Source organism: Elephas maximus, chromosome 17, assembly GCF_024166365.1.
Source record: "Elephas maximus indicus isolate mEleMax1 chromosome 17, mEleMax1 primary haplotype, whole genome shotgun sequence".
Classification (NCBI taxonomy): domain Eukaryota; kingdom Metazoa; phylum Chordata; class Mammalia; order Proboscidea; family Elephantidae; genus Elephas; species Elephas maximus.
In genome coordinates, this window is record NC_064835.1 from 35,277,865 (window position 1) to 35,301,089 (window position 23,225).

The 23,225-nt window shown below is 42.6% G+C and overlaps 1 protein-coding gene across 5 annotated transcripts in view; it reads right to left on the minus strand.

Moving 5' to 3' along the window:
• Positions 1 to 23,225, minus strand: part of SNX19 (sorting nexin 19) — a 43,684-nt gene that overhangs the window by 4,629 nt on the left and 15,830 nt on the right. Inside the window, exon 9 of one of the 5 annotated variants that reach the window (XM_049856705.1) lies at positions 9 to 22,670. The exons of the other annotated variants lie outside the window; for them this stretch is intronic. Coding sequence (XP_049712662.1) covers positions 22,445 to 22,670 — 226 coding nt within the window. The 3' untranslated portion in view covers positions 9 to 22,444. Of the gene's footprint in view, positions 1 to 8; positions 22,671 to 23,225 lie in introns of those variants that run through there. 5 annotated transcript variants of the gene reach the window in all.

The following is a 23,225-nucleotide window of genomic DNA, read 5'->3' on the forward strand; positions in this document are numbered from 1 at the left end:
CTGGGTGGGAGAGAGAGAAGAAAGCTCAGATAAACCTGAAAGAAAGGGCATGGCAAGGTATGAGCCGTGGGAGCAATCAGGATAGGAGAAAGCAAAGTTTGCACAAACCTTTGTAATTGAAACCAAGCCAATCCAAGAATTCAGGATCACAGCATGTGAAGATTATGTAGTAATAATAATAATAATAATAATAATAATAATAATAATAATAATAATAATAATAATAATAATAATAATAATGTTACTTACTGAGTGCCCACTAGGAACTACATGTTGTTTTACAGAACACAACACTAAAAGGGCCTCTAGTTCAACCCCTGTCTCTGGGTGAGGCTGCACCTAAACTTTCCCCTCTCCTCAAGGAGGAAGCATTATAACACCCTCATTAGCCTGTATGCACAGCATTTACTGTTAAGGGTCGGTCAAAAAAAAAAACCAAACCCACTGCTGTCGAGTAAATTCTGACTCATAGCGACCCTATAGGACAGAGTAGAACTGCCCCATAGAGTTTCCAAGGAGCATCTGGTGGATTTGAACTGCTGACCTTTTGGATAGCAGCCATAGCACTTAACTATTACGCCACCAGGGTTTCCAAGAGTCGGTAACTGCATGCAAATCCCCCTCCTGAGCCACTCCTACAGCATCCAGCTGTCTTCAGATCCCCACACCCTGTGCTGAGGCTTGCCCAGGTCTTCCCTTTGCTTCCAGCTGTCCTCTCACTGGCATGGCCTCTCGTCTCCAACAGGCTGAAGCCTTCCCTTCCGGAAGACCTGTTTAAAGCAACCTCCTCCATGAAGTCCTTCCTGACCATTCCAGCTAGAGGTGCTCTTCCGCCCCTTAGAACTCTTTAGCACTCAGTTGTATAGCACCGATGAGAACTAGTACTTTACTTTGTAATATTAACTGTTTTCTTATGCGTTTGCAGCTTTACTTTTTCAACCAAATCACAGCGCCACAGGAGTAGGAACCCTGTCTTATGTTTGTTGATTGATTTGCAATCGTTCTTATTACATTGGCATTTTCCCCCTTCATCTTTCAAAAATGAGTCAATAACTCTGAGGGAACAGATACACCAAATCGGGAGGCCTTGGCTTGAAGATCCCTCAGTTTCTATGTTATTTATTCTTGATTTGTTCCTGCATTTTTTTCCAGAGTGACATGGTCATGAGGTTCAAGATGGCCAAGGCTTCCTTAGTACGCACATGGTTGAGATGGCATGGTTATGTTGGCCATGGGTGGAACACCTGGTCAACCACTTCCACGCACACATGGAGGACCGCCTTTAGTACTACAACACATGGCAGCTCATGCCATCACTCCTATGCCTGAGTTACTTGTCCCCATCCAAGAGCAGAGGGGGCTGCCAAGGCAAACTTTATTTAACCTCCACCCTGCCAGACAGTCTGCATTCCACTCAAGCTAGGCATTCCAGCCCTGGGGGCTACAGTCCCCCAAGCCCAGGGCTCACAAATGATTCTAAGAATAGGAAGTCTGAAAGGTAATAGCAGGGCAAGTATGGCAGACATTGATGGAGATCAAGAGCGGCACAAAGCCGCTCTTCAAAAATAGCTATCAAGATTGTATCTGTTATTATTAGGGCTGCATCTCCTTTTTATAGGGCTTTTCATTCAGCGAGCCTAAGACGCTTGATGAAAGGGATCCAGTAGCAAGAATTCCTATTCCTGTTTATAGAAGGGGTCACCAAAGGGAGGTAGATGCAGTGACCTGATCAGGTTCTCTGCAGGGGATCAAATGACCCAACGTTCTTAACCCAAGGTCTCCCGTCTTCCCCTCAAGCTACATCTGCTTCGGTGACTTTTGCTGAGGTCAATGATGTGGACGAGGGTCTTACCTAAGTGATATGAGGGAAATGGACAAGGTCTTACAAACCAAAATCTAAGTCCTCCAAAGGGCCTGGAGAATCCCAGAACAAGAAACCTTGAGCTGGAATTAGTTCTGGTTCAGTTTCTTATTTACATTTGCATGCGATAAGCCAGTCTGCCCTTATTTCTGTCCTCTGGAGCTAATAATGCCTGTGGTGCAAAACCTTCAAAGTATCTCAGAGTTCATTCAACCCTTCCCAGACTAAGCATAATATGCAACAGAAATCTCTGTACTGCAGTCATGTTCTGGGCATGTCTTATAAGTGTATCTGAGTGTTGTGAATTAATGTTAATTCATCTGATGGGGACAGGGCCTTACGCTCGTTATGGCAAGGGCGTCCTCCTCACCCTTCTCCACGGTGATTCAGCATCTAATGCACGTATGCTAAATGCGAAACACATTTTAATACATGGTAAAACAGGAATTTATAAATGCATCACAACTTACATCGAACTCTAAATGGGCATGCATGCTGGGGAGACGAAGCAAAGTATAAAAAAGTAAAAAGAAGCACTTAACGAGAATGGGTCGGTGAGTGAAATAAAGGTGTGGAAGCTGAGCAAAAGCAACTGACAAAGAGGACTGAAGTCTCCAAGTCAGAGGTCAGCTGCTGATAAAACAGGGATGCTGTTGATCATCACATACCCTGAGGCACAGGACTGACCAACAGAAGGCCCTGGGAGAGTCAGCCTAGGAATGTAAGAAACAGGACTTGTACAAACTGGCAGAAATAAAATAAATTTCGGGTCTAAGAAGAGGGACGAGTGTAAAAAGTGGCTTCTACTTGGGGGTGCTGCAGAGTTTCAGTTTTCCTTCTCTTCTTCGTACCCTGGAGATGAATGAAACAAAACACTTGCACCCCCCATGACTTAAACTCTCACTCCCTTTTCAGGGTTCCGGTCTTGTCCAGGATCTTCCTAATTCTCAACCTCTAAGAACACAGAGACTTGCTCCTAGACATTCGGGATGAGCTTGGTGTCATTTCCAGCCCCACGCAGCCTGTGGGAAAGGCCAAGTGCTCCCAATCTTTGTTGCCCACAGAACTTCTGAGGTATGCTATCTGGCAATGAATGATGAATGCTTCTATCTGGGAGGAAACAACGACAGAGCCAAAACCAAGAAAATCACCACCACTGCAGCCGCCGCCTGAACTACCCTGTTTCTTACCCAACACAATCTCTAAAAATTTGTGACCTGTAATTCAGCTTCGAAGATATGATTTATAAATGGCCAGTTTCAGGGATTCAGCATAATGTGCCTTGCCTAACACCTGGCATAGAGCTGAATGCCAATAGATTCTCGACAACAATAAAGTGGATGGGGTTTGTTCATCCAATGACCTCATCTCTCCTCTCTATCCCAATCTTCCTTTCCTTTTATTCTATCATTCTTCTCTACAGTAAAGCTCCACCCATATACACCAACATTTCATCACCTAACTTTATTAATTTCTCCAGTCCTGTTTGGTTTATTCTAAAACTGAACTACAGCATGGAAAGCCAAGATTTGGGTTTATGGGTGCTAAAAGAAAGAAAAAAACCCTGGACTTCTCCTTAGTTCCCTTCATCTTTTTATTTTGCATGTAGTTTTTCTGTTCTTAACCTAGATCTTAACCTATTCTTAACCAAACCCACCACCACCGAGTCAATTCTGACTCATAGAGACCCCACAGGGTTTCTAGGGCTGTAAATCTTTATGGAAGCAGACTGCCGCATCTTTCGCCCACAGAGCACCTGGTGGGTTTGAACAGCTGACCTTTCAGTTAACAGCCAATCACTTTAACCACTGAGCTACCAGAGCTCCTCAACCTAGGAGTAAACCAAAAAACCAAACCCCTTGCTATCAAGTTGATTCTGACTCATAGCAACCCCACAGGACAGAGTAGAACTGCCCCATATGGTTTCCAAGGAACGCCTGGTAGATATGAACTGCCGACCTTTTGGTTAGCAGCCATAGCTCTTAACCAATAGACTACCAGGGTTTCCAACCTAGCAGTAGGAAGGTTAAAATACATCTGTATCTCTAGAGCTGTCTTGAAGCAAAGAAATGGGATTTATGTGTCTGATATCCAATGTATCACAGGAGCTTTTCCAGCAGTAGTTTCTGGAATTTATTGGACCACTTGTTGTTAGGTGCTGTTGAGTCGGTTGCAACTCACAGGGACCCCATGTACAACAGAGTGAAACACTACCTGGTCCTGCGCCATCCTCACAATTGTTGTTATGCTTGAGCCCATTGTTGCAGCCACTGGGTCAATCCATCTCGTACCACTTACGTTGGTACCACTTACAATTACACTAATAGAAACCTAAAGTTTCAAAGTAGACGGACATGCACACACCACTATTTATTATAGAGTATTTATAATAAATCATTTAAAAAACTCATTGCTGTTGAGTCAATTCCAACTCAGTGACCCTAGGGGACAGAGCAGAACTGCCCCATAGGGTTTCCTAGGCTGTAATCTTTACAGAAGCAAACTGCCACATCTTTCTCCCATGCAGAGGTTGGTGGTTTTGAACCGCTGACATTTTGGTTAGCAGCCGAGCGCTTAATCACTGCGCCAACAGGGCTCCTTTAATAAATCATTTACTAAACACAAATGCTATTGTTTATGTAATACAAGAAGCATGAGGTAAACATGCTAAAATAAATATGATTGAGAATAGCGTCAAATGGCACTGGTTTTATTTTTCTACCAGTACTCCAGTTCTGACATTTGATTCAGAGATACTCCCTTCTTCTGTCCTATCTTCTTCCCAAAACAAAACAAAGAAAAAAAAAAAAAAGACCAAAAACAAAAGCAACCTAGGTATGTTTTGTAAGGCCATCTCTGAATGATCTAGAGTACATGGAAGCCTTACTAAGGAATCCAGAAATAGGCAGCAAAATGAGAAAAAAAAAGCACCAACAGATTGACACGATGACATTCAAGAGCATCTCTCATGCTCGGCATGGAAGGAGACAGGATCTGGAGATCAGGACCAGCCATTACACGGGGAGAGGACATCTAGTCTATGTTGAAGGGAACCTGGTCTGCAATAGCTGCAGATAAAGGAATGAAGTCGTAGCTAAATGGGAGACAACTTAATACCAGGGCTTAAGATGGCACTTCAAAGTCGGCAGAAGGTCATTTCCCATCAAAATAGCAGAATCAAGAAATCTCATGAGTAAAGGGAGAGGGCTTTAGGGATCATGTCTAATCCAATTAGCCAAATTCTCATCACTTCTTTTCCAAGAGAGCTGCTATGGCTTCTTTTCCAAGACAGCTGCATCAGTATGGCTTAATGTGGAGGAGGAGGGGGTGGCGGAGAAGGATATTAAAATTGTAAAACAGAAAATATTCAAAGGAGCAATATGATATTCTAACAAAATGCAAGTGCAGTCTAACGGGGAAAAAAAAACAACAAAAACAAGAGACTCATTCCTTGGGGCCTTTCTGTTCATTCACTAGGCTAAACCTAATAAACAACCCAACAGTGATTAGGTATGCTCCAATCTCATCTTAAGGTACCAAACACAGTTGAAAGAAAAAGAGGAAAGGAAGATCAGGTTAAAGTTTCTATCATTTTAAATAGATCTACAGTAGATGAGAAGTGCTGCCTCATCACCCTTACAGCAGGGTTTCCCGACTTCTGTACTACTGCCATGTTGGATTGGTAATTTTTTGTTGTGGGGCATGTCTTGTGCACTGTAAAATGTTTAGCCGCATTCCCGGCCCCTACCCATAGTGCTTCTGGTTAAGAAATACCGCTTTAGGCTTAGTATCTCTTGGATTCAAAAGTCTACTTTTGGTCATTTTACAACTGATGGTCATAGCACAATATTTTTCACCAAATTGTGGGCTGTACGTGATTGCTGTCATCAAGCAATGCTGACTCATGGTGACCTCATGTACCACAGAATGAAAGGTTCGTTGCTTGGTCCTCTGTCATCCTCACAAGCACCCACATGTCAGAGTCCATTGTTGGTTACTCTGCCAATCCATCTCACCGAGGGTCTCCCTCACCCTCACTGGTCCTCTACTTCAGAAACCCTGATCCCTCCTGATGATGCGTCCAAAGCAAGCGAGTTGGGCAATGTTCTGTTGTGATTCATAAGGTTTTCACTGGCTAATTTTCAGAAGATTGCTAGGCCTTTCTTTCTAGTCTGTCTTAGTCTGGAAGCTCCACTAGAACCTGTCCAGCATTGTAACCCTGCTGGTATTTGAAGTACCAGTACATAGCTTCTAGCATCATAACAGCACAGCATCAAGCCAACACAGTACAACAAGCTGACAGATGGGTGGTAGTTGTACATCACTGCGCTGTTGTTGTTAGGTGCCATCAAGTCAGTTCCAGCTCATAGTAACCCTAGGTATGACAGAATGAAACACTGTCCAGTCCTGCGCCATTCTCACAATTGTTATGCTTGAGTGCACTGTTGCAACCACTGTGCCAATCCATCTCACTGAGGGTCTTCCTCTTTTTCACTGACCCTCTACTCTACAAAGCATGGTGCTCTTCTCTGGGGACTGGCCCTTCCTGATAACATGTCCAAAGTATCTGAGACGTAGTCTCGCCATTGTTGTTTCTAATGAGCATTCTGGCTGTACTTCTTCCAAGACAGATTTGTTCTTTCTTTGCCAACATCATCATGTCAATGCACTGATTCTTCTTTGGTCTTCCTTATTCACTCATAGTCCAGCTTTCACATCACGTGCATATGAGGCAACTGAAAACACCATGGCTTGGGTCAGGCACACCTTAGTCCTCAAAGTGATATCTTTGCTTTTTAACACTTTAAAGAAGTCTTTTGTAGCAGATCTGCCCAATGCAATGCGTCTTCTGACTTCCTGACTGCTGCTTCCATGGGCGTTGACTGTGGATTCAAGTAAAATAAAATCCTTGACAACTTCAATCTCTTCTCTGATTATCATGATGTTGCTTATTGGTCTAATTGTGAGGATTTTTGCTTTTTATTATGATGAAGTATAATCCATACTGAAGGCTGTGGTCTCTGATCTTCTTTGGTAAGTGATTCAAGTCCTCTTCACTTTCGGCAAGCAAGGCTGTGTTATGTGCATATCAGAGGTTATTAATGAGTCTTCCTCCAATCCTGATGCCCTGCTTTCTTCATATAGTCCAGCTTCTTGGATTATTTGCTCAGCATCCAGATTGAATAAGTGTGGTGAAAGGATACAACCCTAATGCACTCCTTTCCTGACTTTAAACCATACAGTATCCCCTTGTTCTGTTCTAATAACTGCCTCTTGGGCTAAGTACAGGTTCCTCATGGGCACAGTTAAGTGTTCCGGAACTCTCATTCTTTGCAATGTTATCCACAATTCTTTATGATTCACATAGCCGAATGCCTTTGCATAGTCAATAAAACACAGGTACTTCCTTAGAGATCATGTAATCAATTTTGTGGTTTGGGGACACTTATTTCATATTTATCTATGTATGTATATATGTATTTGTAGAAGCCCTGGTGGTGCAGTGGTTAAGTGCTCGGCTGCCAACCTAAAGGTTGGCTGTTCGAACCCACCAGCCACTCCGCAGAAGAAAGACATAGCAGTCTGCTTCCATTAAGATCATAGCCTTGGAAACCCTTGGGACTGTTCTACTTTGTCCTATAGGGTCACTACGAGTAGAAATAGATTGGATGGCAATGGGATATGTATTTGTGTGTGTGTGTTCGTACTGGGTCACAATGTAAAATGTATTTCTTACTGTGGATTAGAGTTAAAAATAAAATGAAAAAACACTGATACAATATAAGGAATTAGGAATTCTACAGGGGCCCTGGTGTCACAGTGGGTAAGAGCATGCTAACCAAAAGGTTGGCAGTTCGAATTCATCAGCTGCTCCCTGGAAACACTGTAGGGTAGTTCAACTCTGTCCTATAGGATCACTAAGAGTCAGAATCAACTCGACAGCAAGGGGTTTGGGTTTCTTTTGGATCCAAGAGATGGGGGAGAAAAGTCCAAACCACATCTTCAGCTTCCTGGAAACAATCTCTGCCCCTACCCGCCCCCAAGCACCTTGCAAAATGTTTATAATGGCATAAACCATGTATCTTGTGTCCTGTACCCAGAGACTCTTAGCACATTACCACGAGTATTTGCTCATCCAATCAGTACCCCCAATCTACTGGGTGGGAGAGAAAGGAAGTCTTAGGGGTGATGGTAAATTCAGGGCATTTCTCATCAAACAAGTTGTTGCTGCCAATTTCACACCTGATAAAAGCAGCTTCTTTTCCCCTTTGATTCCTTTCCCAGGCTCTTGCCTTCCTGCCCATAGCCCCTTCTTGTGTTTATAGGCAGTTCCTCCCTGTCAGCGTTCAGCTATAGCTTCTCAGCCCTGTAGCTGGCCAGACCCAAATTACTAAGCTGTGTCTGAGAAAGTTCAACATTGCTGCCCTCTGACTGTGTATCTAGGTCACCATTCTTTCCTGCCCTGTGCTGGAGAAGAATGAAGAGGAAATGAACTCTAAGGGCAAGAAACTCCTGTTTCTTTCTCCCAGTCACTTCTGCAAAATCTCAAATGGCTCATGGAATCCGCACAATTTCTTCTTTGGTATTTTCTCTCATGTTCTAAATCATGGATCCACATCTTTAAAGCATGTGCTTCAAAGAAAGAACTAAACACTGTCTACACAACAGAATTTTAGAATCTGAGCTGCATGCTTTTATATTTAGCCACCAACAGGTTTTGATTTTGATTAGTAATTTACAAGTCACAGATACACAATCAATGAGCACTAAGAATTAAGAAGGCTTCTTAATCAAAAAAGGGCACTCAAGAGATCACATATGTGAACCTTAAAGACTATCTTTTCCAATCTCATCAATTCACATATGAAAACACTGAGAATCAAAAAGGAGCAGTTCATAGCAAGAGGCTGTATAGGAACGTACAATTTTAGAGCTGGAAGAAAACTTTGAGGTTATGTCCTCTAACTGCCTCCCAGAGCAGAAATCCCCTCTATAATATAAAGGCATAGCGAAGAGCGCTGACCTGTGAAACCTGAAACTTAGGCTCTTCTCTTACCTCTGCTACCACTTAGCGATGTGACCTTGGGGAAATCACTTAATTCCTAAAAAGGATAACTCTAATTCATTAGCGATGCTTCTTAAATATTGGCAACCAAAATTTGCTTCCTTGTAAATTCTAGTCATTGGTCCTAGTTACACTCCCTGGAGTTACAGCTATAAGTCAAATCTCTCTTTCAAGACACAACACTTAGCATTTTCAAATTCTGCTATTATTTCTCCCTTAAGTCTCTTTTTCTACAAGCTATATATATAAACATTTATACATAAAAATATATATCTAAACATATATATTTGACTCTTAAGTCTCTTCTACAAGCTATATATATACAAAAAATATATATATATATACACACACAGAAATATATATATATATATTTTTTATTCTGTCCACATCAAAGTTGGGCACACAACAGACCCTCAATAAATGTTTGCTGAATGAAGGAAGTGAAATGAACCATTCCCCATCCTGGTTCCACCCTCTGGGTGTGTTCTGCTTTGTTATTCTCTATTAGGATGGAGTGTCCAAACTAAACACAAGCCCCAGATGTGATCTGCCCAGCACAGCAAACAGTAGGATTGGTGCCTTCCTTGAGCTAAACTCTATACTTCTATTGATGTAGTCTAAGATGATGTTGGCTTTTTTGGCATATTCATCAAAGCAGTGACTCATATTGAGTTTGCAGTTTCTAAAACTGTAGGTCCATGTATGTGCATTAAAAAAAAAAAATCACACGCCTGTTACACCTAGTCTTGCCCTCCCGTACCTGTGTAATTTTTTAGAAAATCTATATCCTGATGTATAATATTGATTCCTATTAAATTCCATCTTGTTGGTTTTAGAGTACCACTCAATTGACCTTCCTAAATCTTTTTAAGTCTTGATTTTTGTCATCCAGGCTATTAATTATACCTCTAAGATTAAATATACTTACAAATTTACTGACGAAAATTCTAAACGAAATAAAATAAGACCAAGAGCTGTACTCTATCACTAGAAAGTTCCCTCTAAAGTGGTATCAATTTAGTAATTAATATTCTTGGGCTAAAGACATTTGACTATGAATCACTTGAAAGTATTATAATCCAGGCCACAATTATTCATTTTGTCCATGTGTATATTATAAAAATATGGCAAAACCTTGTTGAAATCCATATATAATAAACAACCATTGCATTACCACACCAAAGAAAGAAACTGTGCTAGTCAGTGTCAAGGGCTGAACTGTGTCCCCCAAAAATGTCTGTTAACTTGGCTAGGGTCATGGTTCTCAGTATTGTATGACTGTCTACCATTTTATCATCTGATGTAATTTCCCTGTGTATTGTAAATCCTATCACTATGATGTAATATGATGGATTAGTGGCAATTACACTGATGAGGTCTACAAGATTAGGTAGTGTCTTAAGCCAATCTCTTTTGAGATAGAAAAGACAGAAGCGAGCAGACATGGGGACCTCATACCACCAAGAAAGCAGTGCTGGCAGCAGAGCGCATCCTTTGGACCTGAGGTTCCCGTGCTGAGATGCTCCCAGACCAAGGGAAGATTGATGACAAAGACCTTCCTCCAGAGCTGACAGAGAGAGAAAGCCTTCCCCTGGAGCCGGCACCCTGAATTTGAACTTGTAGCCTACTAGACTCTGAGAGAATAAATTTCTTTTGTTAAAGCCATCTACTTGTGGAAGTTCTGTTATAGCAGTACTAGATGACTGAGACAGTCAGCCAGCAAACATTTTATTGAACCCCTACCAGTTTCCAAGGCTCACCATTTCCCTTCCTGAGCAGTCACAAAACATCTACTTAATAACCTGTTTTAGGAATTTCCAGAGAAAAATGCCTTTATCCCATGGTAAAAGGCAAGCTATCTGCCCATCTCCAGTCCAATACACTTTCATGTCACAATGTTTCTTAATGATTTTAGACCTTCACTAATATTAAAAAAAAAAACTGATATATATATATATATACACACACAAATTCTTTAAGTTCCATGGAATATAATTCATCTGGGCCAGGTATATGAATTTATTTAAAACAGTTAAATGCTCTCTTATTATTTTCATTCCTATTTTAGTCTTCTTGTTTAATCATGTTTGTTCATCTCTTCTTGTTAGACCATTTTTCTTGATAGAGAAAACAAAAATGAAGTAGTCTGACAAACAGTAGACCCCTTCCTTCATTGTTGAGTGAAGAAATAAATGTTTTCTCGATGTAGCCAGTTAATACTGCACCGTCTCCAACAATTTGCCTAAATTTTCTTTGTTCTTGTTTTTAGCATGTTTATTATTTTTTTATTATTTTTAAAAGTTGTTTCCCTAATATTAGCCCATAGCTTCACCTCTTTCTGAGTTTAAGTTTGTTGGACACCATTCTTATCAGCTCTATTGTTACCATTTTTCGTTACTGAGTGTGTGTCTCCCCTATTTTTGTAAATGTTCATTTAGCTTCTAATCTCGGTGAGCTACCCTGATTTCACTTGATGCTGATTCTTTTTCTTTCTCATTGGAATTATGTGTTTAATTCGTTTATTCGTTTACTTAGTATATTACTGATCAAGGTTCCTTTATGTGCCAAAAGACTAAGACTGTAAGGTTTTGAGTGCAGGGATCTTATCTAATTCACTTTGGTATCTCCTTCAGCATGTACAGTCACAGTGTGTTTTACACAAAAAGTCATCAAACATCTACGGAATGAACCAATTCTAGGCTAAAACTCTGATACCTTATGGTGTTAAAACTAAGCTCCTTTATTATTATGGCATTAAAAACACTATTATTCTTTATCTCATTCTTACTCTCTATTATGTTCTTGTGAATTAAAGTACATCTCATTCACCTCTGCTTTCCTTTCTGTGCCAGCTGTTCTCTACAATATTCAATTTTAACTTTATTAGAGTATTTTTTTCCAGCTTGTTCCTTTTCGCTAGATTGATAAGCCTCCTGCCAAACATATTCTTTCTAATATGCTTGAGTTGCACTCTGTCTGTAGTCAGGAGTCTACCATGCAAGTGTCTTATGTCATAGTACAGAAAACTGACAAACTTCTTGGTACCAGCTACAGAGTTAGCTATTCCTCTGTATCATCTTGTCCCTGATTGCAACTTTACCTCCTCCAACTAATCCTATACAGCACTATTTAAGTGCTGTTTATAAACTACATATTTGATCATGTCATCACCTGCTTAAATTTTTTAAATGGTTTCCCACCAAATGGAGATCAAACCCTATGTTCTTTGAGGGGCTTACAAAGCTCTGTATAAATTGGCTACTCAACTCTTCAGTGTTATCTTCGGCCACTCTTCTTATGTCTTGTATTCCTGATCACACCCCTCTTCTTCAAGCACCACCAACTTGCTATACAGTTTTACCTCTCTGCCTTGGATGCTCCATCATCCAATGTCTGCTGGTCGAACCTCCCCTGCCGCCCCGTCCTTCAAATCCCATCTCAAATGTCTTCTCTTCTGTCAGCCTTCCCTGAACTCCTCAGAATTGATTACTTAGTCTCCTCTCTGAATCATGCCTAGAGTTCTTTTTAAAGCCCCAATTTTATACTAGAACTCCTTATTTATAAGTTTGCATTTCCAACTGAATCTTAAATATCTTATGGTAGAGGTATTGAGTCATTTTTGTATTTTGATCATTTAACAAAGTGCTTGGACGGAGTAGGTAATGAGTAAATATCAGTCAATAAGTAATGTTGTATGTGAGACAAATACTGATCTTAAAGCATGACACACAAAATAAGCTTCACAGAAGGCACACATCTCGTACTTCTTCTGGGGAACAGACGTGCTTGCAGCCAGAAAAGCCTCAAGGTCCACACAGGCAGTATGCCGTAAAAAGTGGGAGAAACACAAGACAACCCTCCCACAGGTCTGAACCTGGCCTGACCACTTAAAGCCTGAAGGAACTCTGAATTCTTTCCTTCTCTATAACATAGGCTAATGCTTGCCTTGCCTTCTTCACAAAGGTTTCGTCAAGATCCAATGAGAAAAATGAAATCATTTTTGCAAGTGCATGTGTGTTCATGCAGGTCTGACCCTCTTAAAAAATTCCACCAGGTCCAGGGAACTGAACTGGGGCTGGATCTTGAGTGAGTTTTGCATTTCCTGTGTCTGTTTTCCCTTTTGAAAAACTTCTCCTCCTGGCACATCAGGGAAGTAAGTATTGGGACAGTGGATCATTTACTCCTGAGTGTTTACAAGGACTGAGGAGGGGCCCTGTGGCATTATGGGTAATTTAAAGACTATTTCTGAACCCTTCCTAAAACAAGACCTCTCTGCGATAAACAAAGAGATTTTTGCTCTAAGAGCACAGGTTCTAAAATGTCTCTCTCTGCCTTTCCTTGGTCCTGTGTGAACAGCAAGCCTGGCTCAGTCTGTTGCCAGGTGGTTATTCTGACCCTTTCCTTTCTCGGCACCTCCGGGCAGGGAGGTGGGGTGGAGAATGGGAAGGCTAATTAAAATGGCCACCCATTCAGAAGAAAATTGAGTCTAGTAGAGGGGAAAGGCCAAGAAGAAAGAGACAAACCCTCAGAGTTGGAGCACTGGAAAGAAAGGCAGAACACAGAGGGGAGAAGGCAGTCATTTAGTGGTTGTCTTGACAACGAAAGGCCCATTGTTCACGGTGACTTTACCTCACACATGCACTGCTCTGGGCATACAACCACCACCACAGGAGAGGCCCATGGGAAGGAAAGGGCTGGTAGATGAGAAGTCATGAGGAGTTAAGAGTTTGGCTGCTAACCAAAAGGTCAGCAGTTTGAACCCACCAGGAGCTCCTTGGAAACCCTATGAGGCAGTTCTACTTTGTCCTATAGGGTCATTAGGAGTCAGAATTGACAGGACAGCGATGGGTTTGGTTTTTTTTTTTTCCTACTTAGATGAGACCAACCCCCAAACTCCTCCAAATTTTATAGGTAATAGATTTAGAGCCGCTCAGCCTTGATTGAGAGGAGGAGAATCAGGGATTGTATTTAAATTACCAGATACTGTGTGGCTCCAAATGAGGCTGTGAAAATGGCTAGAGCCGGCTGGAAAAGACTAGCCTCAAGGAGAAAAAAGGATGAATTTGAGAAACTATGTCAATTAAGAAAGCAGGAAAAATACTGGGAAAGTGGAGATAAGGAAGGAGCTCTGGTGGCACAGTGGTTAAGTGCTTAGCTGCTAACTAAAAGGTTGGCAGTTTGAACCCACCAGCCTTTCCTTGGGAGAAAGATGTGGCAGTCTGCTTCCATAAAGATGACAGCCTTGGAAGCCCTGTGGGGCAGTTCTACTCTGTCCTGTAGGGTTGCTATGAGTTAGAATTGACCAAGGCCATGGGTTTGGTTTTTTGGTTTGGGGAAAAGGAAAAGTGATTATAATAAACAGAATCATCTTGGGGATAGAAGAGCTATCCAAAGGTATTTTTTTTTTTTTTTCCAGTCTCCTGCCTACAGGTTGAATTTCAAAACCTTTTCAAGTAGAAGGCTATCCTGATACTAAGGATATAAGGGTACAGCAGTGGCAACTTCAGACTCTCCATGTAGTAGGGATGTTGGAGGCACCAACTCTGGCTAGAAAACATCGGAAAGAGGAGGCTGTTAAGAGACCTATGTTACAGATGCATTTCCATAGCAAGCATACTGTTTTTATACGGAGTATATGTTTGTTGGGGGAGGGCTAAATTCCCCCAAGAAATCCTTTGGCGCCATCATTACCTCAGAGATAGACTAAAGGATATTTCCCAGAAGTTCACTCTACTTCCTCCCTGCTCCTGTACCCAACAGGTCTGCTCCTCCACAGGGCATGTGGTGAAGCTTCTGCCAAGGAACAGAAGCGAAGACCCAAACTGAGGCATTAGCATGTAGTTGCTCCTCTAAAACCAAGCTAATAGGATAGAGCCAAACTATGTCCATCCATGGCTGAAAGCAATAGGAAATGCTCTTGCTTATAATAAGATTCCCAATATCAGGGCAAACCAGCACTCATGATCTGTACCTTAGTGAGATGGACTATATCTAGAAATTTGGGGTCCAAAAAGACCTTGAGTGTGAGGCCAACTAGCTTATAGAGAGTACTGACAAAATTCAGTTTCAGATGTCCAGCTGGTTTCATCATCTGGTCCACTCTGGGTTCCTGAGTCAAAACACTCTTGATGAGTCAGCTCCAGCACGGAATCCTTGAGGGGTGGAATGCACTCAAAGGGGCAACTTCTAGCAGTACACATGGCTCAGAGAAGCCTGCACATGCTGAAGACTGATTGCAACAGAGGAGAGAAGGGTGCAAGATGAGAGAAAGCGGGCATGTCAAAAAATCAGTGGGACTAACGAGGGTCATGAGCGGCCCCTGAATCATGGAACAAGACAACAAATGGCTTTAATTTACTATCACCACCAAGGCAAGGAATCTATAATGGCAAAATAAATGCCTCCCTCAAAGGTGAACGGGGATTCCTTAACCTGCAGCACCACCTGGTGCCCAAATGAAGAATTCCTGTACCAACTACCGAGGCAGCAACAATTGCCTGGTAGTCTTTCCATAATAGCATACTGAAAAAAAAAAAAACAAATGCAAAACAAACACACACTCTCTCTCTCTTTCTCTCAGGTGTGCACAGAAAGGGCTAGTGGAAGAAACTCAAAATGCATTCAAGGGTTACTTTTCATTTAAAAGTAGAAATAATGTCTCTCCCCTTTTAAAAAATGTTTCAGTACCCGGAATACTCTAGCCTAAACCAGTCACGATGATACCTATTTTACAAGATTCAGTTTTAAAGACATACCTTCCTCTCTAAAGCCTTCCCAACAATATTTATCCAAGAATCCTTTCTACGTTTTTTCACCATTTATGGTTTGTGCTGGGTTACCTGACCTCACATTGTCATATATGTCAGAAGACCTAGCCCATGACAGGTGTATGCTCAGGAATACATGGTGGCCAGCGCACAAGCATCACATCTTACACGCACTTTTCAAAAATTACCTGTAAAGGGGTCACCATAACAAGGAAAAAGTTAGTTTCCTAGAAAGCAATGAAAGAACATTTGGAGCACCTGGGTTAAGGGGTAATTCCCTGGTTCTTAGAAACTCTGAGTGTCTGCTCTGGATATAACTGGGGGAGGTTCTAAGTAAGTAAATGAGGAAGGATGGAGTGTATATGCAGATAATACGAAGGGGAAAAAGAAGTTGCTGTTGAGTCGATTCTGACTCATAGTGACCCCATATGTGTGCCAGAGTAGAGCAGTGCTCTAGAGGAGCTTCAGTGACTTTCGGGCCTTTTTTCCAAGGCACCTCTGGGTGGATTCAAACCACCAATCTTTCGGTTAGTAGCCAAGTGCTTAACCATTTGTGCCATAATATGAAGGGCTCCATACTATGAAGGAAGATGCCCTGATCTGAAGGATGCAAAAATGACTTTCTGTCTAACAGACCACAGAGCAAGAAAAACTCACTATCAAGACCTCTTCAAAACACCATTAAAATGTAAACCTATCATCTAGTCTACATCCGATAGATATGTTAATGTCACAGTAAATAAAAGGCTGAGGAAATGGAAAAAGGGGCTTGTAAATATGAAAGAGAAATCACATTTACCGAGTGCTGCCATGTGTTGCCATGTACTAGGTATGCACAAGAGGCTTTCAGTTACTATCAGTCATCCCACAAAACTTCATGAGCTAAGCACTGTCCTTCCCATTTGCAAAGTGGAGTAATTGAGACAAAGGAGGTTAAGTAACTTGTCCTAAGTTACACAGATAGTAAGCCTCAGGCAGGATTTTCATTCAGATCTGCCTGACTTCAAAGTCCATATTCTTACTTTCCCAGGTGGAAGGAAAGGGGTTGAGAAAGCACAAAAGCAGGAGCTGCTTCCAGAAGGGGCAAACTCCTTAGAGGCCTCATAGTGGTAGAGGCTCAAGATAGCTGAGGACACTGTGTTCTTCTGGAAAAGGACAATACCACTAGAATGGGAGATGGCCTGAAGGGTCCGAAAAAAACCTCTTTGCTTAGGCCCAACTAAGGTCTGGGGACTGGAGGTACGCAATTAAGGAGCTTCACAAGCCTCGTAGAGGGACAAGAGAAATGAGATTCCACCAGCATTTGTGCTTCCTGGCCCCAACTCTGCCAAGGAGCCCCTGAGATGCTCACTAGGGATGAGCAGAGGGACTGATACACGTGGTATGGTGTGTGATCTTTGACATTCATTCATTTGACAGAAATTCATTCAGCGCTCTATCTATAGCAGGCTATGCTATGTGCTTCAAGTATAACAGTGAATAAGACATAGTCCCAGCTACCAACATGTATCAAAACATCAAGCACTTGGTTTCTTATTTGTACTTTTAGATGGACAAGAGATACCAGCAGCTTCATTTGGAAAAAAGACTGAGTTTTAAATATCCCATGATATTCTGCTTTTGTCTTAACTTTTACATTCGCCAATTCTGTACTTCAGTTTGAGGGTATGAAAATTTAAGGACATACACTCCACACATGTGCACACCCACACCCACACACGGGCACACAACCAGACAGCTACCACCGCCTGCTACAACCCTAAGGTATGTTCAAGTAGAGACTGTTGGTACCTGACATGAAAGGTATGGTGTTTCTAGGCACAACGGGGGGAGATTTGTGACAGGCGGAAACACTCAGACATTGGGAGAGGCTGTTGTGACCCATCCTGGTTCATTCTGCAGAAGTCAAGAGTTTCCCTTTGTCAAGATCTATTGGAAGAGGCATGGGACAAGTTCCTTTTCCCCAAGAAAGCACAACACAGTCTGAGCAAAGACACGATCACCGAAGAACACTACTTTCAGCACCTGTAAAAACAGTCTAGAGGGCCAGGAAATAACCCGATAGGGAAATCTGAAGACTTAGTTTCAGGTAATTTTGTTAACTGTGGCCTCTTGCAAAAGTACGCCTTTTTCAACAGAAGCTGTTTACAACAAGATCAGGTGTAAGACACAGCAAGGCAACGGGGCTAAACTGAGAGAGAGAAGCTTACGCAGCAAATGGAAAAACGGAATCTGTGTTTTCTGGGAAATGCTGGAATTTAACTCTGGCTGGGAATGGGGTGTAGAATAGAGATATGTATGGGAGATGAGACAAATCTCTGGCTCAGGAGTGCGTTGAGAATAAAATCAGAATATGCAGACAGAAATAAATTTGTATGCTCCCACCAAGTGCATGTGTCCTTGGGCTCAGTCAGGTAGACGCAAGAGCGATTACATGGGAATAAACAAGAGTGAGGCCAATTTCAGTGATCACTGCTTTGTGGAAAAGCTTGCACAGATGGGCAGGCGCTGCAGAGCAGTACAAAGTGCGTGGGCTTTGACACCAGGAAGACGTAAGTGGAATCTTAGGTGAAGCACTTGCTAGCTCTGTGTTCTTGGAAGGTTGCTGAATCTGAATACCACTTTTTTCTCACCTGTAAAATGTGGAAAATATGTCTTTCTCATAGATTTTCTCATTAGTATATAAATTATACAGCTGTTTGCATGGTATAAAACCAAAAAATCAAACCCAGTGCCATCGAGTTGATCCCAACTCATAGCGACCCTATAGGACAGAGTAGAACTGCCCCATAGAGTTTCCAAGGAGCGCCTGGTGGATTTGAACCGCTGACCCTTTGGTTAGCAGCCATAGCACTTAACCACTACGCCACCAGGGTTTCCTTGCAGGAACAGTTAGGAAATATTAGTTCCTTTCCTGTTGCAATTATTGTGGCTTCTTGGTAATGTTTCCACTATGAAATAACCAATGTCAGAAAGATGCTCTGTCTACCTGCCCACCAAGAACGAGGCCCCTGGAAAGGAACTCCACTCAGAGAAGACCTACGGTTCTGGGGCAACATAAGAGAATAACAAAGCAAACCCACTGCCACCAAGTCAATTCTGACTCATAGTGACCCCAAAGGACAGAGCAGAACTGACCCACAGGGTTTTCTAGGCTGTAATCTTTACCGATGCAGACTGCCACATCTTTCTCTCACGAAGTGGCTGGTGGGTTTGAACCACCAATCTATTGGATAGCAGCTGAGCACTTTAACCACAGTGCCACCAGGGCTCTTCTGACGTTAAAAGAATGGGGGGGCAAAAGAGGTACTGGTCAACAGATCATAATCGTCCTTAAGGAAGGTGAACATTCCCACCTCAGGGCATAGCACCCTCCAGTGGTCCCACGTTCTCTGCCACAGACCCTCTCCCGACCTCTCCTGGGAGCTGGTTTGTAGGGAGAACTCTTTTCTAAGGAAACCATTCCATGACCTGGCTGGCGTATGTTCCAGAGCTTGCCACTTAATTTTCTCCTGGCTCCGCTGTTGGTTGAGCGCCTTAAACCTGCCTCACTGTTTCTTTTCTTCTTCCTCTCTATATACTGCTTCACTTTACGTTTACTTCTACTCTCCGCCGCCTCCAAATCACAGAACCTTCTCTTCTCTTCCCTCTGCCAGGCTGTTCCATTTCCATTCCCCTGTGCCCTCAACACACACACACACACACACACACTCACTCACTCCCTCCCTCTTTAACTAAGAAATCCTGACCCAGATGCCAGGAATGTGTCTGCTGCCCTTTTGACACAGGGTCTGGTGCCATCTTCAGGGCCTTGGGGAGGGCAGAGCCATGGGACGTGGCATTCGTGTACTCTACTGCTGGCCTGGCTCCTATTTTTATTATGGGGTTGCTCTGGGCATCCAGGTAGGGAATAGATCCAGCTTCTTCTCATTCCTTCACCCTACATCAAGACTCTATAATAATCTTACCCCTTACCTTGGCTGGATCTTCCTGCCCCAAAACTTCTACCATCAATGGAGCACAGTACATCTCTCCTTTTTCCCTCCAGCCCAGTCTATCTCTGAGTGCTTGTCCAACTCCCTAAACTTGATTCTGATGCATGCAGGGATACTGTCAGGTTTCTTCTGTTTTCGGACAAGAGCAGAGTTTGCATAAGCTGGATTCGCTCCCTGGCTTGGAGGGCTACCCCCACTTCCTTTGCCCTCCCTTTGTCTCTGACTCCAAATAGGGAGTGCTCCTTGTTACATAATGGGATGTTCCCAGCAAAGAAGCTGACAGACTAGGTCAGGCGCATGCGTGCAAGGCTTCCCTTTGACTTAACAATGCCTTTTTTGGGCATCTAACTTCTCTCAGCTCCCCTCCCCCACTCCCTCCACACCATCAACAATCAAGAGAGATTTATGAAGTCTGGCTCACATCAGAACTCTTCCAACCTTGGCTTAGAAAGAGGGTCATGAGGTTGAATTTACTCTTCTTTCTTTGCAGACTAGAGAGAGTGAGCTTACGATCTGGCAGAAGTCCCTGGAGTCCACGACAGTGATGTATAGGTCTCTAAGGGAGCAAGAAGTGTAAAAGAACCTGGAAGCAGAAGAACTGAGCTTACCTACCTAGAGATAATAATGCTGGAGGCTGGAAAATGAGAACATTTTTAGCAGGAAATGCCCTAAATCTAGGTGGCTGCACCATCCCTGAGGCCCAAACTGCAATGTGTTCAAGATAATAAGAGAAGTGGCAGTAGCCCCCTGTGGCACCAATACCAATGATCCTGTTCCCTACAGCACAGAACATTAAGGAAGAGGATCCAAGGATCCTGTGAAAAGACAGGGCTCAGATAACTATGGTTTCAGACAGAGAACCAACATGCTGCCTCCTGGCACTAGTCACAGGGACAGTTCCAGGGAGCTCAACGCTGAACTAGGCTGGGACCTCACACCACACCTCATGTAGTGGGTGGGGGGCAGAAGGGGACTTCAGTTTTGGGGAGATATCGAGTTTCCAGCTTTATTTGTTTATTAAAGCGCTTAGCACTGCATCAACCTCTTTTTAAAAGGGAATAAGTAATAGGGGCTGACTTTATGATGCCACAGGGCCCTGTGCTATATGTGAGTGTGCACTTACGGAGCTGCAGTTTACATGACCTCCTCTCAGGGGCTGTCTACCACTCGGAGCCTAAGTAGTTTGGGCTGGGTTTTCTCCCTCCAAGTCACAGGACAGAGATCTGATCCTGAAAGTTAGAGAGTCATTATAGTTTAGGGTTTAACAGTATTTAATAGTGCAAGCTCAGATTTGGATCCAAATTCTCCCTGACATACTTATTAGCTCATTAAATAATCAAAATGCTTGATAATCCTGTTTACTCATCTTTGAAATGGGGCTTATAATAACTCGTCCACAGGGCTTTTGAGAAGGATTACATGATATAAAATGTTCATAGTGCTCAGCACAGTATCTGCACAAAGTAAACTTTCTCAGTAAATGTTTACTGGATAGCAATCCTAAGTTACCTATACTCAGGGAACTGGCCATGTGGTCCCAGTGAGCCAATAAGATTATCACTGTCTACTCTCTGAATCCTGAAATAAATTCTATCTTTTCCAGGTCTACCATGCACATGAGGCCTTGCTGCTGTGAGGTCATGGGCCACAGGAATCACACCTTTGGAGCTTCTGGAGGGGGAAATTGTGATTCTTTCTCCAGAAACCCATGATTTCCCACCTCTGGTGGCACAGTGGTTAAGAACTACAGCTGCTAGGCAAAAGATCAGCAGTTCAAATCCACCAGCCGCTCCTTGGAAACCCTATGGGGCAGTTCTACTCTGTCCTACAGGGTCTCTATGAGTCGGAACCAACTCGACAGCAATGAGTCTTTTTTTTCCCTATCTTAAAGAGGCTTCAAGAACACTGTGAACCCAGCACCATGATATCTGAAAAGAAGGCCAAGAATATCATTAAATGGGAGTGAAGATTCATAGGAAAGATGAAAGGCCTTAAACAGGGAAGGATGTGTTTCTTTACTCTACTCTGTTAAGACTTAGGGTGAGAAAGGTACCAGTTAGCTGTATTCCTGTTTCCACTGCAGATAAAACAAAATGGGCTTAAGGATAAAGCTGATTTAGACATAAGAACTTTTAGACAGGAAGGAATATGAGACAATAGAAAACTGCAAGATAGCATCACTTAGAAATATCTATGACGAATGAATATACAGACCAGTTACAAAGAGTTTTCTAAAAGTAACTGGACACAAATTCTGTTCTTATACAATATTCATATTGGCTTCATTTAAACTCACCAAATACATCCAGTATTTCCCCTACCAAATAGAGATGTCTCCCCACAAAAAAACAAAAAGTGCAGAGACAAGAAAGACAAAGGAAATTCGGCTGTGAGCCCTCTCCCTCATTTCTTCTGTGGCATAGGCTGCATACGGGGTCTGCTGGTTTTCATTTGCCGGACAGCTAGCTTATCCAGCCAACTAGAGGCATGGTTCCAGTGTATGTGTCAGGGAGCAGGGATGGAAAGATGAGGAATGTAGCCTGATTTCAGCTCTTTTCATTAGAACAGTGATGCTTTGATTCCAGCAGCACTTCCCACCCACATAACCAAGCACCAATAACCTGGAAAATACTACTGACTATAGGCTTAACGCATGCTTGTCTGTGCTAGAAAGATACCAGGTGTTCTGTGTCCTGACATGAGAGACCGAAATGTTCTGGTTGTTGGCTTTAACAAACGAGCCCACTGCATGAAGTCACCTCAAAGGCCTCACAAAGCCTTTATTGTTTAGATGCCCTATTCTGTGTATCTCAGAGGGACGGCCACAATAGGGTTGATGGCAGCTGGCCAGAGTAGATGGTAGGGGGCGGGGCATCCTGAAGACATAAAAAGTGGAGCAATTTGGGTCCATTCGCTGGAGGATTAGAAACAGAAAATACTTTCTATCCTTCTTTCGTTTTCTGAAGAGCATATGATAAGACCTAAGGAGAGAGATAGCATTAACATTTCTTTTTTACAGATGAGGAAACCAACGCTCTGAGAGGTTAAATACAGCATATTGTAGCTCTGTGATCAAGGGAAAGGCCTTGGGTTTCAGTACTCACCTCTGTTAAACTTAAATATATGAAATAGGGACTGTTTCGTTCACTACTGAGTAGTCCTTAATAATATATATATTTTTTAATGAATAAAAGAAGAAGGCCCAGATGACTCCCCAGTTGGACACAGAAAAATGAGTGTTTTAAGGCAAAGTGAGACGAACGCTACAAAACAGCCTAACTTAGACTAGAGAGTCCGAAACAATATACTCACTTCTTTAAATCTCATCCCTCAGCTTTATTTTTTCCTCCCCCTCCCCCCATCACTAGAATTTATAATCACTGACATTTTGGGTAGGATGATTCATTATTGTTGGGTGGGGCAGGGGCTGTTTTGTGCATGATAGGATGTTTAGCAGAATTCCTGGCCTCTAACCACTAGATGGTCTCTGGATATTGCCAAATGTCCTCTGGGGGGCAAAATCATTCCCCAGGTGA